The sequence below is a fragment of the Tympanuchus pallidicinctus genome, unplaced genomic scaffold, assembly GCF_026119805.1.
Source record: "Tympanuchus pallidicinctus isolate F22 unplaced genomic scaffold, pur_lepc_1.0 scaffold15, whole genome shotgun sequence".
In the NCBI taxonomy this organism is placed as follows: domain Eukaryota; kingdom Metazoa; phylum Chordata; class Aves; order Galliformes; family Phasianidae; genus Tympanuchus; species Tympanuchus pallidicinctus.
In genome coordinates, this window is record NW_026294669.1 from 8,137,165 (window position 1) to 8,156,227 (window position 19,063).

Consider the following 19,063-nt stretch of genomic DNA (forward strand, 5'->3'; position numbering starts at 1 on the left):
CACTGTCATTTTCATGACAGCCTTTTCACACTTCATAAGTATTCTAGCTCTAGTATTCAGTGTCCCTGGCTGGCTAGACACATCTTTGGCACAGATCCATTATTCCATAATCTTCTGAGAACGACCAGCCCCACAAGCCAATTATGCAAACCGAAATATGATGTTGTATATCTTTAAGATCTTACAGCAACCAATGCTCCAACAAAAGCAATGCAATTATTCCAAAAATTTAAGTATGTTTTAAAAGTTCAAAAGTTTTTCACCTGTTCTGTTTTTCCTGCTTGTCTGCTAAATCCATACCTCCTGAAAGAATAACAGTAACATGAAATAAACACATTGTTGACTCCAACTCCCACAAAGAAATTAAATCTCTATCAGTTTTTACTGATAAGATTCACTAAAAAGTGATTCATTAAACAAAACTAGCATCCAAAGCCAGGCTCATGTTAGTTTTGGAATTCTTTACATTAATGAAATAAGCAGGTACTACAGCATATTTACAGAACAATTCCACCTCAGTCCACTCTTTCCATTATGATTTGTACATCTAGACTCTTCTTACAATGTTGGGACATAAAGGGCAAAAGGGCTGTTCTCCTTTCAGTCAGAATTTAATCCTGAACAATTAGCTTCTGAATTCTAGAAAGGCCTTAGGAAATTGTAAGTACAATCTACACTCCTCAGAAAAAACAGTCTTACGTGCTTTGATGAAACTGTAATTTCTTTGTGAAGCTCAGTGTTCAGAGCCTCAAAGATATACTCACAATTTTCTACCTCTTTTTCTGGAGAGGCAAAATTGATATTTGAATTACGTTGCTAGTTGAGAAATACTATCTTAAATAAAAATCAGGTAGAAAGGAATTTTAGAGATGAGCAACTTATGAAGCACTAAACCCACAGCATACCAGTCACAAAGAGCGATGCTTTCTATATGACTAGATCACAGCTACAACTCTTTAATTCCTTAACTACTGCAGAAGCAGGACTATTTATGCCCTTAATGGCTTGAAGTTAAAAGTGTAACTGTCACTTGTTCTCCATTTATTCAACACTCATACTTAAGGGGTAAATTCAGTCCTATTTTATGACAGCATAACTCCAAGTTTTCAAGAATTCACCAACATTAAGTTCTCTCTGCATTTTAAAGCTTAGCAACGTAGGCAAAGTGACAGAGCATCACCCTCCCACAGAATATGTATAAAGCTGTTTTAATATAGAAACATTCAACAGTATTGCCATCATTGCATAAGCCATTTTTAAGAAGCAAAGAATAAGTACATTCAATAAACATAACTCACTAAAGGGGCAAAGTCAGAAAATGGGTTCCCAATGGTGGTACAACATGGTTCATTGTCCATACACATATATATATAGCATAGAGTTCACAGGGGAACAGGATGAGTAAAATAAGTCTGAAACCTGACTGGACTATATCTGAAAGCTTGATTCTCAAGTAGAATTAAAAACAAAACACGATCAATTTTTAAATGTACACAACATAAAACCCTCAAACAAACCAAGTCTTTCACCTGCCATATTCAAGAAGCGTAGCGTGAACCTTTGATTCCTCATCTACCAGTTCTTCAGCCCCCTTCTGACGTTTGTATTTTCTCTGGGGTTTGTAAACTTCCTGTCAGACAAGACAGTGAATGAAGTCAGAGCTCGCAGAAAGCATTTTTTACTGAATAAATAAATAAGCAAAGCATTACTACTTATAGTGGCATTTTAACATTGCTTGTTTTCAAACTCAATGTACTTCAACACCTGATACTTCATGGGGTTTTTTTTTTTGGAATTACACAAAATGTTACACTAAATTCATTTCCATGTGCAACAGAATCTGTTTTTCCACATTTTAAAGAAACTAGAATGAGTTATTTAACAAGAAACATAATTTCTTCGACCTTCTCCTTAATCACGTTAATAAAAAAAAAGAGAAACAACACAACAAATGTCTACTGAAAAAAGTAATGAAGGTTCTACAATTTACCAAGGTACAGAATGTTTCTTCTTTTACTAGTTAGTTCTACTTATAATGATATTAATTAAATATAACCATTATCTACACAGTCACCGCAGGTTTATCCAGTCACAAGAACTAAAGCAGAAACTACTGCCATTTAAGGAACAAAAATATCTTAACAAATCTTTTTGCTAAAATCTCGTGCTATTATCCTAGGGTGATCTTAGAGCTGGATGACAATCCATCAACAAAACAAGGATTCATGGGACACCATAAGTTGACATTTACTCTTATCCTTTTCTTTTTTTTCCCCCCCCTGAGAGGGAGTTCCAATCTTCATCACAGCAGAGAAAAATTTCATCATCATTACCAAAGAGTCAACAACAAAAAGCAACAGCTTTATTTCCTTTGGTTTGTTTTACATTGGAATAATTTAAAACCCCTCAAGAGCCAGGCTCAGAATGGTTAAAACAAACACATAACTGAAATAAAAGATGGAGTTGAAGCTTATGCTTTTTATATATGCTTTTTTTAATATGCTTAGCTTCAAACAATTCTATTCATGCAGGACAAATGATTCAATGCAAGAAATTGCAAAGGAAAATAAAAGTGACTATGCTTTGCTTGATATAATCTTGTATACAACACAAACTGATTTTCTACACTTCTTGAACTTTAACCTTGCTAAACCAGTTTTCAACCTCTTTCAAAGACACATAATCCCAAAGTAGAGATTTTAAACAAATCAGAATATTATTCCTTGGCAAAATTCTCCTGAATTTGGAAGTTATCTTTACAATTTTTCACTTGTTCCCAAACTGAATTTCTGTCATCTTTGTTTCAAACCTTGTTACATTTTTACCAGTAACATCAACAAGCCTTTTGCCATGAAGAAACTCCCACAACATGCATTTGCACACCCACAGAAAAGCAATGGAAGTCATAGCTTTTGCGGAGGTACAAAATACTATATATAAATTGTAGCCACTGTACCATTAACATTAGCCTTGGCATTAGCCAATCAAGTACTTGAACAAAGTCACTGTAAGAGAATTTCCATTTAATAGACACTTTCTAAGGCAGTACTTACTGTAATAACCATTACTGATATTTAATATTCCCTTTTCTAGCCTTGGGACCATAAATCACACTGTACTGTCCCTCTGAGTAAAGAAGGGCAGGTCCTTAGAGCACAGGTCTAATGATGAATTCAGACAACAGCCTAATCTTTCACACATGGTGATTCTCTTTTAGGAAAGTTGATTTCTCTTCCAATTCCATTGTAAGGCAATTTAAAGGTGACCTGCAGAAGTCTTGAGATTATATCCTTCCTTCCAGTTTCGACAGACAGACAGGAAAGCTTGTGTGCCTTTTCCCCTTAAAATTCACTCTCCACATTCCTCTGGACTACACTCATGTGTTGATACCTTAAAAGATCTCATGAATTAATCTTCTGTTCCCTCTGTTTAGAAGGTTGTACTGGTATACAGATAAAACAATCACACCCATTTATGATGGAGATAACTCCCTCCACCCCCCAGAAAAAACCCAAACAATCCAACAAAACTGACAAACAAAAATATCTCAAGAACAAAAAAAACACCATCCTGGAATGGGTAACAACAGTTACTAATGCCTGTAATTAAAACTGTCATGGCAGAAATAAGTATTCAAACATATTAGTGAGAGATCATACATCGGTCATCATCTGAGGACATTTACAGCAACACCCTTTTAAAACATACATTAATTCAACCACATAACATTCAGTTCAGCAGTACTCATGTAGTTCATTTGGAAAAATAAATGCCTCCAAAATACGACAAAAGAATAAGATGATTTGTCTGGTGCAGTCCACTAAACAAGTGATCACACTGCCCATCATACCAGCACTTAACACCTCTGTCCACAAATGAGAGCACCTGGCAGGAGCTGCCTGAAATAGCAGTGATTTTCCCAGAAGAACAGCATTTTCACCACTTTTTGGAAGACTCCTGGAAGTGCTCTATTCAAAGCACACCTACATTTCTCATCATTTCTCAAAACACGTTTGCAAGCAAGCTGGCAAAAATAAGACAGCAAGCAAGGACAGAAATTTGAGCTATTAGTCAGGCATCTGAATTCAGATAAGAGGCAATGACACATCCTGGAAGCATTTGTTAAAAAGCTTTCAAATATATAAACAGAGTTGGAGGATCTGGATTGAAGGAGGAAGAACCCAATGAATACCATCTTTCCAAATCAACATTTGCTACCTGAAGATAACTTCCCTGAAGCAGGGTGTATATTTTCACAGCTAACTCAAACAGTAAAATCGACAAGGTCTGAAATGCAGACATTTAAACTCAAGACATCACTGCCATTTTGATAAAATTGAAAATAAATTAAGCCCAGTTGCTGATGGCTTCAGACAAACAGCCCAGTGAAGGCTGAACAACCTGTAAGCAACCCTGTGATATGTTTGATAGCATGGAACACCTTGCACTGTGTTGGTGGTTTACCTAGATGTACCTAAAAGGTTTCCAACATCAAGTGTTGTCTTCTGTAACCCTTCCTGAGAACGATATTCAGCATAGGAGCTTCTCAGGAGAAAATCCAGGAGCAGATGCTTCAAGCAGAATTAAACCAAACGCTATCATTCATTACTAAAATTGCTTGCTTCTTGATCATTAGAAAATAATAATAATTTACTTACAAAGATATCAGTAACTGTTTTGATAGCCTTCTCTTTTCTTTGCATAAATTCATCATCCTGCAAGACATCAGAGGTGATTAAAAATACCAGGAATGAAGACTTAATCTCAACCATTGTAATAAGTTTAGCAAACAAATTTGTCAGATACTTTCTAACTGAGTTGACCAATTGTTTGCTGAAATGCTAGTGATTTCCTATAGCAGAAAAATATTTGTTCCTCACATCTGCTAGGTAGGCACATCTTTAAAACTGTACCCAGAGTGGCAGCCTTTTTGGTCTCTGCTTATACAGTATCTGACATTTATGCAAGCCTAGTCCTTCTAGGGGATCTCATTACTACATTACAGAAAAAGAAAGTTGGCATGAACACTTCACAGAGCTGTGATGCTGATACTGCACCCAGGCATTCTACATACTGTAACAGAAAAGCAAATTATTTTCTGTCTTACCTCTGGAAGTCTATGAGTTTTTTGAAACTGTGATATAGAGTAAGAACGGATATAGTCCCCCATTTCTTCCCTTGTTTCTATTGCACGTTTCACCAGCCACTGAAAAAGAAATCCGCATCAGTGGGAAAAGGAAGGAAGACAACAACAGCCAACATTGAACTGCTGCATAATTGTTTTTAATACAATAAAGAAAAACACAAACAAGAAAATTTATTTGTGAAAATGGTAACTGAAGGACCTACTCCTAATAAAAGGATAAATAAAGACCAGCATTAGCTACTGTATAAGCATCACGGTGGCGATTCCTCTATGAATTAAAGAGGGGAATGAAAGATCGAATCACACAACTAATAAGAAATTATAAGAAATCACATGGCTACCCTTGCAGTTGTAATTTCACATGTAAACACCTAAACAACCTTCATTCTGCTGAATTTCTTATATTGTACAACACAAATCACTTCTGAGCCACTCTGTTCACATTACAGAGGGGCTCAACAGGCTAAAGACTGAACTGACTCCCCTTCCACACTACTTGGAACGGGGCCAGATACCCCCCCCAAAACACTTCTATGTATGTGATTTTAAACTGTACTGCAGAATTAGTTATGCTCCTTCATGATTTCCCCTATAGTTAGCTTGTAGTGCAATTTCTCATATACTGAATTGCTTTTATATTTTAATTAATTTCTTACAAGAAGTATGGAAAGTATTGAAAGTATTGAAGCTTCAACTACTAGGAATTCTCAGCTGTCAAACTGATTTATAAACACCATGAAATCTTCACAACTACAAGTAAAGTTCATCTGAATTCTACCAAGATCGATTTGTGTGATCCAAATATTAGCATCTCAACTAAATGTATTCCAAAAAGAAAAATGATGAGTCTCTGAAATGCAAATAAGCATGTATCACTTTCAGCATTATTCATTTAGCTTGCATTTTTAAGGAAGAAAAAAAAAAAAAAGAAATCAATAATTGACTTCCCCCAGAAGATCTACAGTCCTCCTTATCCCTTCTAATAATATGATTTGGAGAAACTTTATATCCTAGCAGGAGGAAGCTACTTCTTCACAGTAGCACACTTTTAGCTAGTAACACACTTTTACAATGTATGTGCGACCAGGATACTAAGTAATTAGATTTTCAATAGCATTCATCATTACTACTTGTTAAACATTATTAACATTGTACTTCCATAATATAGAGCAAAACCACAGTAGTACACAAAACCGTGGAACTTCAGTTTTCTGGCATTTCTGTTTATACCATGGAACAGTCAGTGTAGCTCAAACTCACCAGACCATGACATCCATTCTATCAGCCAGCAAAATTTATATCATATTCTATAGTCAAAACACTACTACGCTATATGAGCCATCAGGGTTGTCCCTTTGCTTCGCTACTTACGGCACAGCCTTTGGTTCCAGACAGTAATGTGCTTACAGCACAGACACAAAAACAAGACTATACTCTGCATGCAGGCAGGTATACCCCTATTTACTCCAAAGATTCCTTCAGGAGCACACTTTAAAACAAAGATAGTCCAGGTAGCTTGTACATAGTATGCGGACATTCTTCTACAAAGCAAGCTTGAACTGTTCACAGCCCAGGTGAGCAGTCAGAGTGGAGGCAAATGGGCTGGAATTGGACATAATCACGAGCTGAACAGATCTGGGCTCTCAGTGCTAGGACCCAGCACAGAGTCTTTTCTCATTAGTCCATAGCACACCACTAGGATGTGACCTCATGAGTATTGGCTCTGCCCCAGGTAGAAGCCACTACATCTAGGCTCTACACATTTCAACTATTTTTTCCTGTTACAGATCATTGATCTTTTTCACAAACTACAGCTCCACTATGAAACAATGCAACTTTGAGCCTATGAAGTTTTCAAGAACCATATGCCTGCGAAAGACAAAAACATTTCTTGAGATATTTATAAGACCACACAAAAAGCCACAGGAGATTCAAGTACACTTTAAATACTGTCAGAGAAGATAAATCTTGTGAGCTGTTGACAGCCTGTGCAGCAGGTCACATCAGAGATCAGATCCAACTTGGGATTCAAGTTTGAGCCAAAACCAGTTTTCTGCGCTATAAACATGAAAGCGAAGGGAGCATGCTGACAACAAGAGAGCTCAAAATATAAGCTACAAATTGCAAAGCACACCTTCACACAAGATTGTGTATGTACTTTTCCCTGTAAACACAAGCAGAATTCACTCAGAAGAACTTCACCATATCTGCTCACTGGGTTCTGACTTCTTAAGGCTTTTTTTCCCCCATTTTTTAAAAAAGAAAGAAATCTTTTACAGCCTGTGACAGTGAGCCAGGACAATTTAATTCTTGCACAGTGCAAAAGCTTTTGGAACACAACTCTAAGCAGAGGAAAGAGCTTCTGTATCACCTGAGGACTGCCTTGTGATTTATAGTTAGTAAGTGAATATTGAAAACAGCTATGAATTGAGTGAAGTGTCATTATCAAATACACAATTCCTATAAGCCGTGGTGTCTTAGGCCTGTTAAGATCCTGCAGCCTTCCAGAAAATGACAGAAAGCCACGTTTCCAAAAAATGATCTTTTAAACCAACAACTTACGTTCACCAAGACTTTCTTGTCCAAGCATGGATTAGCTGTACTAGCAATCACAGAATCACAGAATTGTAGGGGTTGGAAGGGACCTCCAGAGATCATCGAGTCCAACCCCCCTGCCAAAGCAGGTTCCCTACACCAGGTTGCACAGGTAGGCATTCAGGCAGGTCTTGAACATCTCCAGAGAAGGAGACTCCACCACTTCCCTGGGCAGCCTGTTCCAGTGCTCCGTCACCTCACTGTAAAGAAGTTCTTGCGCATAATTAAGACCGAGTGTCCAGAAGTAACATCCTAAATCAAATTTTGGACAAAGGAGGTTAAGAGAAAAGAATACCTGGTGCTACATTTTTTGGAGCAGAAGTAATAATTTACATTTTCACTTTAGGACAGGAATTATTCTTCCTGTGAGAGATGTCATTTATACGATATATGTAGCCAATTATTATCATTTCAAATTGATCAGGGCAAGAAATTAATCTGAGGTAGGTTTTCTTCACCAGTAGGATAGAAGTTCAGAAGCACAAAATCACATTGACAAAATACAAGTTTACCTCTGTAAGCAGGAAGATTACAGCTTGAAAGCTGTGTACTAGTAGCATGTCTGGGGGAAAGAGAGTTAAGAGTAATTTCCCTCAAGAGCCTCTCACTACAAGATAAGAAAACCAGGAAGTTCTCCTTGCTTCTTATAAACTGGAATTTATATGAAACTCTTGCTTGCTACACTCTTTCACAGGAAGGAGGAAAGGAGATAAAGAAAAAGCCTGGCCAGACTGCCTCCGCTTTCCCTGTTTATGAGGAATACGTTTTTGTGTGCAGATGAAGTTAAAGTCTGAAGAATGATAATAACATACCAAGCATTCTTAAGATACCACATGTAAATGGAACTTATCACATGCCAGTATGAATCTTAATAAAATGGAGAACTATGAGCATGCATGCGGTCAGTGCTGCTCAGCAAACACACAGCAATAGGTCACATCAGAGGAATTTATTTTTCCACTCATACAGTCTTTCAGGTCTCTTAAGCAGACAAATACCACAAGAGACACTTCAAAGAATTCAGTATCTGTGTTTTTCTTATCTATAATCTATACTAAACTATACTATACTAATACTATACTATACTAAACATCTATAATGCCATTCAGCTCTTCAAAAGCATTCATTTGAACTACCTTTCTATCATTACTCATTTCAAAGTTAAATAAAGAGACAAACAGTACTATGGTATGGAACCTTGTTAAAGTCTGAACGCAAATTTTATGGCCTTTTTCAGTGAAGTATTGATACATAGCACAATTATTACCTGTACAACAGGAAATATATGAATGAAATCCAGACCCTGGATCTGATGCGGTTCCAAACGATGAGGACACTTCATTTTTGGTAATACTGACACAATTTTTTCAGTTAAGGCACTATTAGGAGGAAAAAAAAAAAAAAAGTAACCAAACAAAAACAGATGAACACAAATGCACACGTACCCCAATTTTCTCTTGAAAATTTCCAATTATTTCTGCAAACACAATTAGCAGTTAGAAAGTTCCCTCTAGTGGCTTCCATTGCATACAGCTCTAACTTTCAGTTACAGAGTAACTTCTACATTGCACTATATATTCCCCAGCAATGATTAAATTACCTGTCATTTCAGATGAAATTGCTAACCTAAGATACAAAATGCTAGATACAGTGTTTATTTCTATGTGTGTATGCTGTCTTTTAGCAATACTCCGTAAAAGATATGCATTCAAAGACTAAAACATCCCTTCTAAGGACTTAAAAATTTGTTTAATAAAACTGCCAAATTATCCCAATGTCATTACTGAAAGTTTAGGAGTACAAATATATACTACACCTAACTGCTAAGCAGAGTACAGTTCATATGGTTGTGGTTTGAAGTGGATAAAACTGAATTTACCAGCAATTATTTCACTCCGATCTGGTGAAATGAAAAGGTTACTCTAACAAAGCATCCACCTACAAGAACACCATTCTGCTTCCAAAAAAATCCCTCATTGTAGAGCGAGGCCTTTTTTGCTGCCTGTACTCTACACTGCATTTTAAAGCAGGTGTCAGCATCAAGAATTAACGTGGAGAAACTAGATTTTCCCGTGAAGGAAAACAATTAAGTGGCCCAGTACCGACTTCAGTGATATCCTGTACTGCTCAGATCAGATGGACAACTGATACTCTGACAGAAACGAAGAGGAAGAAGAGGGATGAGACAGACTAGAGTCTTGGAATAGTGCCTCTACAAAATACAAATAAATCATTTCTGCTGCTGTGGGAGTTAAGCTTGGTTTTTGTTTCGCCACTTTTACATGCAGTCAGTTGGAGAGAGAAAAGAACATTTTAAGAATAACTTAATTATTTCCTGTTCTTAAGGGTAAGAAACATTTTCTTGGCAGCTAACAACAAAAAAACCCAGAACAAGAAAACCCACCACTACCATCTTCATCGCTCGTCTAAATTTAATTGTCTGTTTTTTTGCTTTATGTAGCTGTGATGATCGAGTAGTTCTAAATTTAATGGAGTAACAACAAATTTTATTTCTAAATGCATTAAAGTCTTGCCAATGCTAAATGATTTTTGAGAAAACAGTACAGACTCTTTCCAACTACATGGAGAAAGTAAGTCTCTTCTATAACTTCTATAACTATAACTTACTTTCCACGAACTTTAACTATGGCTCTTATCACAGAAACACAAAGAAATAATGCAGTTCAGAATTGATTCTCTCTCTCATAATTTTTCTCATAAATGATTTTCACAGCCTTTCTAAATACTCCTAAACCCGCTAGTCCCTGTGAATTCCTTGCATGAGAAATTATACTGAAACAAAATGGTCTCATTAGGACACAATAAGGATAGGTAACTGTTTTGGCAACAATGTCATGCTTTAGATTCTGTCTGCTGATGCCTACAGTTGCAACCCAGAATCAGACAGAGGAATCAGAGGTTACTTCTGCAGACACAGGGAACTCAAGGATGGTCTTCTACTGTTGCATTCCACAGTTTCCAGTTTCCAGCAGAGTGGTCTTTCTGTCCTTTGTTTTGGCCTCTGCATCATTCCTTGTGCCAGCACAAGCATCTATACAGCTGCACAGAAACCTGGAGCCAGTAACTGAGTAACTGATTCATGTTAAAACTATTTTCCTTTTTTTTTTTTTTTTTTGGTAGGTTTTAAGCTGGATCAGTTCTCAATCCAGTTTGTTATTCAGCCACATAAATGCTTTTGCTGCATAGTAGGGATACGTAACAGCACAGCAGCCCAGAGGGGGTAACACTGCCTTTATTTACAATAAGCTTCTTTCTGGTTTTACAGTTCATAGAACCACAGCCTGAGTATCCCAGAAACCCACAGAATGTTTTGAAAGTTAGTGATCTTGAAAACGAAGAAACTTTGACTGAAAATCCTCGTTACAAATAGGCAAATATCAGATAATTCTTCCTATCCTTTCTTCTTTCCTTAGACCAAAAAACAAAACAAAACACTGTTGCCATTTCAACAACTTACATTTTCTGACCAATAGTAGAGTTCTCCTGAAACAATAAATCAACGTCGATATCAAAGTTGCAGGTAGTGATGCACCACGTCATACCGCCTACAACCTACCAGAGGAGCAACAGCATGGTTAGTGCCAAGGGAACCCGAAGAGACAGAAACAAATATATCCTACAATCCTAAATGCTGACATTCGTAACACCAAGCGCTATGTGTGCAGTATAAAAATGGTCATGTACATCCCTAACTCTGTAGAGAACATTTTCAGACCTTGTTCTTAGAGCTACTTAGGCATATTTAAACTCCTCAGCCATTTAATCAACCTTTCATTAAACACTGAAGTACTGAAAGACAATCTCGTGCAAACATATCCAATGTAACCTAAATGTATGCGAGTATGATGAGCATAAGGAACAGTTTAAAACATAGAAAAACTTAGCATCATACTTACAAGGTTTCTAAGATTAATTAGCCCTCTTGACAAACACTTAACCAGTATTCTTTCCATCTTAGCAGCCAGTTGTTTTCAATAGCAATGCTTGCTTTGTAAAAGTTGGGCACTGTCAATTGCAATTGCATTCAGGCATGTATAAACCTGATGCATACACTTCTATGCAGAAAAGCAGCATTACACCCCAAGGCTGTCTCCTTGGAACTACTTTGTGTGTGCGTGCACTGCCTCTGTAACACCTAAGATCAGTAATGCCATGGAGTTCTCAGAAACTGAAGCTGTACTGGAAAATATAGCTGTGCTATGAGCAAAGGAACAGCAGAAAACAGAAGTGTCCATTTAAAAAACTCCTCTCAAACCTCTGTGCAGGAACTTCTCACAGTGTCAGCACTAAAACAATTCAGAAGTCTCTTTTCAACTTGAACTTTGCTCATTGTCACTATCACATACTTCCTGCCTCGGACAATGAATGCTTGATACACATGACATTTTACAGATACGTAAAACAGCCCCAAAGTAATTTCACTAAAATAACCATTCTGTTCTTTCACAAATTCTCTCACTACAAATCCCTCTCTCTTAAAAATTATCGTGCTCTTTATAAAAAACAAGAAGTGCTTGTCTCCAAACATCAGGTATTCCTAGTAGTTTTAGCTGCAGTTGACAGAGGTGCAGAATTCCCTACATATGACTCAAACTTAAGCCGTAACATGCACAGAAAAGCATATCAGCAATTAGTTTGAATCCAGCTGTCTCTTTTAAGACAGACTTCATTGCATAAAAATGTTTTACAAAACATAAGAGGTGCATACTGTTTGAAAAGGGCTCATGTGCAGACACATTTAAATGGCAAAGCCAATGTTGCAAATGTCTTTTATTTTTGAAAAAGAGTCACCTAGACTTGCTAAACTAACTTGAAATAAAAACGTAATCCACATATACTTAAAAAAGGTTTTTGTAAAATAATGCATTAGTCTCACCTTGTCAAAGGGCGATAACCCTTTGATTCTTGCTCGGAAATACCCAGCAGCCACCAACAGTTCCAAAATTTCCGTCAGCTTGATGTTTTGTTCCTCATCTTCCCTTGTTTCAACCTGACAAATGAGCAATAGAACACTCATTCAACGTTTCTCCCCTCATACATCCTATGAATGTTTTCCAGACTTAAATATCTTAACATAGGACAAGTTAGAGAAAGCATGAGCTGCCATTAACTCGGTTGTTTCAGTGAAAAATATTAAATAACTACTGAATGCATGGATTAAATGCCACGTTTTTTTTCCCCACCCATTTAAATACTACAATCTGCCTCTCCTATCCAAACTCCTGGTCTGCACCCTGTCCCAATGGCCATAACACAGGTCATTTATTCTCAGTTAGGTACATTTCCTTCAATTTCAGCCTTCACGTGACAGCCCAGCCCACATTACCACATCTAGTTATTTATTTATTTATTCGTTCTTAGAGAAAAACCAGTAGATAATTTGTTGTGGCTTTCCACAGTTCAGGCAAGGCAATTTTAGACAAAGTATGGCTTTAAAAAAAAAAATTCAGCTAGTTTTTGCTAGGGGTAGGTTGGGTATTCCTTACCAAAGCAGTGCTCCCCTAAAAGTGTTAGGGGTTTTTTTGTTTTTTTGTTTTGTTTTGTTTTTTTTAATTTGTTTTTCTATGATAAGGGACGGTGACCCACAGAACCCAGAGGAGGCAGGGAACACCCAGGGCTCACAGGCAGGCCGGTAAACCAGGACACGAGGCAGCGGGCCCTCCTTTGGGCACCGCACGCTGCAGACACCCCTCACCCCACCACCCCCCCATTCCCCACCAGCTCTCCCAAAACCTTCCCCCGCCTCTCCGGCACGAAAGGCCGAGCAATGTCACGGCGCACGGCTGACCCAAGGGAGCCCCGACGCCGCCGGGCCCGGCTCCCCCCGGCCCCATAGCACAACGCAGCGCCGCACGAAGCCCCGGGAGCGGCCCCACGGCGCGCGGCCGGGGGAAGCCGGGCCTCTCTGCCAGGGAGAAGCGGGGAGAGACGCGGCCGCGGTACCTCCTGCGGGGCCCGATGCTCCTGTCCCCGGGGAACCACCATCGCCCTCCGCCTGTCACGTCCGCTCCCCCCGCCGCACCGCAGCGCAGCGCCCGCCCGAAGGGCTGTTCCCGGCCGGCGGCTGCCGGGTTCCCCCACCCCCGCTCAATGGTTCGCCCGCACCCTCCTTGCGTACAAGCGCATCCGGGCCTTGCCATTCGCGGCAAGGGGGTGCGGGGGAAGGAGGGCGGGGGCTCCTCATGTGACCGCTCGCTCGGAGCGCGGCCGCCAGGGATCGCCTCTTCCACCCGTTGGAGGGCAGCAAAGCGAAGCGGAGGCCGGCCGTGCTGATCGGAACGATCATAATAAAAGCAAAATTACGCCGGGCTGGCTCGGTCCGCATCCTGGTGTAACCGCAGTCCATGTCTTAATTAGAGTTGCAGAAAACTGTCGCGCAGCCCAAGAGACCGACGTGAGCAATGCACGCCTTCGTATCTGCTTTCTGCTCACGGGGAGCTGTGAGGCTCTCATTTGTCACACAGAGATTGAAGCAAACACACGGGAAAGGACAAGAAGTGCTGACCTAGAGGCCTGGACAGGTTGTAATGAAGCTATTGAAAGGAAATACCAGCTTAGAAACAAGATTCCCTAGCCACGATATTGCTGTAAAATTCCCTTTCGAAGAAGCATTTTAAAGGATTAATAAAGTAGGAGACACTGTCAACTAGAGGCTAACTACAGGGAAAGCAAGGGAGGGATGAAACCTGCGTTGGAAACAGCCCTCTCTTCATGAGAACTGAAAACATTTTCCTCCTTGCAGTGAAAGCTTCAACTCTCAATATTCACAATTGCTGCACCTGATATGTGGCTAGGAAATCAAAAGGAAAGGCATGAAAACACAAAACTGTATCTCTATTGTCATTACAACTCATCTTTGATTACTCAAACCTCAATAAAATGCTCCACAAAGCTTTGCTTTCCAATACCTAATTGTGATGCAAATCTACCTGATTATTCAGAGTCCTTGTCCCCTATGACATTCAGATAATCAATCTTCTAAATACCAATTAGGTTTTAAAAAGTCCCAAGAGGGATCCAGTGTAAAAAAGAAAAACCTCACTTTCCTCAGATCTCTAGATTTAATACTTACAAACCTCTAGAAGGTTCAGTTTTAGTTTTCCCCTTCCCTGCTCTTTTCTGATCTGTGAAGGTTAGCCACGTTCTGCTTTTTAGTGTGGCTGCTTTGAACAATACTGTCTTGATTTTTTGACTTTATTAATCTTGACCTCATGAAGCTGAACTAAACAGGTTGGTTTATTTTTCTATTTTATAACCACAAAACTTTTTTTGCAGTTGAGCCTGGACTCCTGACAGTATCAGAGTGGGTCACCACCAGATGTAGCCATAAAGTTTCACTGTATATTTTAATACATACTTGTGCCTTCTCATAGAAAGAGTAAAAACATGAGGTGGAATTCTAACCGCAATAGCACAAGCTCCACTCATTATGCAGACACTGTTAGGTAGGTTTAGGTACTTTTCCAATTGTGTCTGTGTTGAGGAGGCCTAAAGGACATTGTTTTGTACCCATAAATTCTGCATGATAGATGAAGGCAAGTCCCTGCATCACTTTCTTTTGAACATGGTCTTTTTGATAACAGCTCTGTGCTTCCATAATGCATGACTATGTCTTAGTCGTGTTCCTGATTCCCAGAGAAGCCAGAGCCAAGTGTAGGGGACTGAACCCAAGCCTCCTCCTGAAGTTAGTATCCTTTTTTTTTTTTTTTTTTTTTTTTTTTTTTTCCTCATTGTTTTCTGCAGATCATTTCTTCGTTGCAGCCCATCATTGTTGCCTGGCAGCTTGAGCACACAGATGACTTCCTTCCTGATCCATAACAACATGTTTCCTGCCATGAAGGTTTTCATCTAGATTTCTGGAATCAGCAAGACTGCTAGGCACAGCAGCAGTGTCTTCCTCTTTGTGCATTTACTCTTTTTGTCTTCTTTGTTGTCTTGGTTGTAAACCAGCTTTTTATTTTGAATCCCCCTTCCTCTGTTGTTTAAATGTAATAGGCATAAGAAGCCATTTGCTAGGCAATTGCAAATTTCCAGTTATCACTTGTGGAAGTAAGATTGTGAAATGAAAAAGTCACAGACCTGTTAGAGTGGCCATTGTGTCAGGAGCTGCAGCAGATCATTGCGTCCCATCAGACAGGCTGATATGTTTGGCAAAGTATAGTGCCCTTTTATCACAGATGACTTTGCACAGTGATATTTTAAACATGCCTACTATTACATCCACTGGTGACATTTAGGAATTCTTTACTTGGGTGGTGATGAGGCACTGGAACAAATTGCCCAGAAAAGCTGTGCATGTCCCATGCCTGGAGGTGCTCAGGCCAGGTTGGATGAGACCTTGGGTAGCCAGATCTGGTGGGTGGCAACCAGCCCATGGCAGGGGATTGGAAATGGATGCTTGTTAAGGCCCTTTACAACCCAAGCCATTCTATGATTCTATGATTCTGTAATTTGGGAATCTTTGATTTTGGAGGAACGTTACAAGAAGTTTGATTTTGAGAGTTCCTGCCATGCTCAGTTTGAATTTCAGGCTACCAAGGAGACTCCTTCCCTGGAAACCATCCTCATGGAGATCAAAGCTAGTTTGTTTTCATAACTGGTACATGATGGCTATCATTTCAGCACAAGGGAAATAAACATGTTCAGAAACCTCATATCTAGCCCTAATAATTTCATTCTTCTAATGTTCAGCATTATTAAGAATTCATAACAGTTCTGAATATAACACACCTCAAGCAACCATTACAGTTCTGGATCATTTTTGACTGTGGAGTAAGAGCTGCCAAGAAAAAAATTGAAGTTAATGATGGAGAATCATGGATATTCATGATAAAAGCCTAGAACACATGCGAACAGTTAGAAAAGCTGCACTGAAAAGCAGCAAATTGTCTGCTTTAAACCTTTCACTTTCAGCTCTGCTCTGCCAGCGTCTGGAGTTCTGATTGCTTTGCAGCTGTTCTGGCTGGTGGGAAGGATAGAGACCACAAGGACAGCTCTGTTTCCACGTAGGTACACACTGCAAGGTCCAAACAAGGACAGGCAGAGCACAGGCTAACACAGAGCAATTACTCACAGTGGAATTTGTTCAGGACAGTGCTATTACACATCTTTTCTTTTGAAAGTCTCAGGGCATTTGTAGCTCTTACAGTCAGGAGAAATTAATCTCTGGGAGAATGAAGTGGGCTTTTTCTGCTCAGGTATCATCTGTGGAACAGCTAATTAAGTCTGAGTCATTGAGTCTTCACCAGAGAAAGTACAAAGAAAATGAGAACAATTGCACTGTAAGTGCGTCATGCAGGCCTCGATTTGGCCAGGATATTAAATTTCAGTTAGATCACAGCTGTGTCTGCGAAGCTGGCTCTGGAGAGAAATTTTTTGTCTTGTTTATATTTAGACTTAGCAAATCTGATTTGGAATTGTTAAAAAACAAAAAGCACTTAAAGAACTTAACTTATATTTTTGAAAGATAAAACTTTTGTGAATAGAATCAAGCTTTCAGATTTATTTGGTGTTGAAAGAATAAAAGAATACAGGCTGCTGGATTACTGTCTCTCTTGGAACAAACCCTTACACAGGGGCAGTGGTGTATATTTTCATCTTTGATTTTTTTTTAGGCAAAATATATGGATTTAGACTTTACCTTCTATGTGTCATAACAGTATGGCACATCCTTCACTTGAAATAGTCATAAAAAGGAACAATTAAGTTCTCCTGTAGAGCCAGATAATCTGGAACAATAACAGACTTCTCCCTGGTACACTTCACTCTCAAGAGAAAATCTGTCTAAGGTAGAGGAGTTTCTCTGCCTTTTCTTTTTCATGTCAATTTTTGTGAAAGACAATTGAAAAGACAGCTAAGTAGTAAAAGGAGCAAAAGAAAATACCAGTGATGAAGCAGGAAGAAAGACAGAAAGGTACAAATGCAAAGTAAGCACTTGAGCTGAAACCTTGAATAGAGCTAAGCAAAAAATAGGAAAATAGGCTGAAGACTGAGTGGGAAGGTATGTGAAGTGCTGAACAAAGATATTCCCATTTCTTACCTGATTCCTGCAATATTCAAGTAAATAGGACCTTTCTGGGAATTAGAAGCATCAAGAATGATTGTGTCAAGAATTATTTCACTTTGTTGACTTCTAGAACAGCCTCTCCTAATGAAAAAAAAAAAAGAAGAAAAAAAAACCGATCAAAACCATTAACAAATCTTCTTCCGATACTATTACCTCATTGTGACACTAGTAGCTGTCAACGGTTTACACACACCCTTAAGACATTCTGAACTATCTATAAGCTGCTTCAGAATGCAGCTATTAGCTATACAGTGCCTGAATAGACATAAACTGATTTATCGATACATGAATGCACTCTGAAATGGAAGATGCCCACAGAGCCTCTTAGGAATTTTAGTCCGTCAGCAACTTAACCCTAAACGGAAAGCAAACTTTGCTATTTTCTTTCTACTCCCTCCATCATTAAATTACTTCTAGGCAGATTCTCACATAATCCAAACTAACACTAGAACAACATCTTTTTAAGTGTCAAAACTTGCTTATAGTAAGGCAAACATTTGACAGTTGGTGGAAGAGCACCATCTGGTGACACGTGCCACAGCTCAGTGCTATTCTGCTATTTGTATTATTTGGGTAGAGGATGTATTTTGGAAAGCCTGTTCTAATATGCTTTAATACGTCATTCAATCAGACATAAGGAAAACAAGAGTGAGTGTGCTTAAAAAAAATCTGAGCTGATGGTGGCCGTATCTCTTCTGTCCCTTGAATCATCAGAAAGTTCTCATAATTTAAATCAAGTATTCTCTGAGTTGTTCTCAGCCATTTTTAGGCAGCTTTGGAGCAGATTTTATGGGCCCCATGAAATGCAAGTTTTATTGCACTGGACATTTCAAGGATTTCTATGTGTGATCTAAGTATTTTTATATTTCTTTTCAGTGTTCAAGGAGCTTGGCTTAACTGTCTTTTCAAAAATTTTCTTTTCCCACAGAAATGATTATTAAGAAAAAAAAATTATTAAGAAAAATTTTCTGTATATCCAGAGGTAGGGGGAAAGAATAGATTATAACTTTGTCTATCATTTGTTAATCATAACTAATTTCAGCACAAACTGAACCTGAATATGCAAATAAAATATATTTCTTTTTTTTTCTGAATAGATTCTTTTTCACAGTGGTGATTGCATCTATTTCATTCCAGTTCAAAGGGAAATTAATGTGAGTACAGATAGAAATTGATAAACTGATACTGTAATTAGTAATTACAGTCGGCTAATTACTTAGGCACTTTCTAAAATT

At 38.7% G+C, this 19,063-nt stretch overlaps 1 protein-coding gene across 4 annotated transcripts in view; it reads right to left on the reverse strand.

The window, feature by feature from the left end:
- The window catches only part of CCDC93 (coiled-coil domain containing 93), a 56,364-nt gene that overhangs the window by 20,073 nt on the left and 17,228 nt on the right, over positions 1-19,063 (reverse strand). For 2 of the 4 annotated variants that reach the window (XM_052675812.1, XM_052675811.1), the window contains exons 3-10: positions 17,802-17,909; positions 12,639-12,752; positions 11,220-11,314; positions 9,009-9,120; positions 5,108-5,206; positions 4,659-4,715; positions 1,530-1,630; positions 264-303 (exon numbers count right to left, since the gene is read on the reverse strand). In XM_052675812.1, coding sequence (XP_052531772.1) covers positions 264-303; positions 1,530-1,630; positions 4,659-4,715; positions 5,108-5,206; positions 9,009-9,120; positions 11,220-11,302 — 492 coding nt within the window. In that variant the 5' untranslated portion in view covers positions 11,303-11,314; positions 12,639-12,752; positions 17,802-17,909. Of the gene's footprint in view, positions 1-263; positions 304-1,529; positions 1,631-4,658; positions 4,716-5,107; positions 5,207-9,008; positions 9,121-11,219; positions 11,315-12,638; positions 12,753-13,705; positions 13,862-16,492; positions 16,542-17,801; positions 17,910-19,063 lie in introns of those variants that run through there. The other 2 variants (XM_052675813.1, XM_052675810.1) reach the window with 2 other exon arrangements.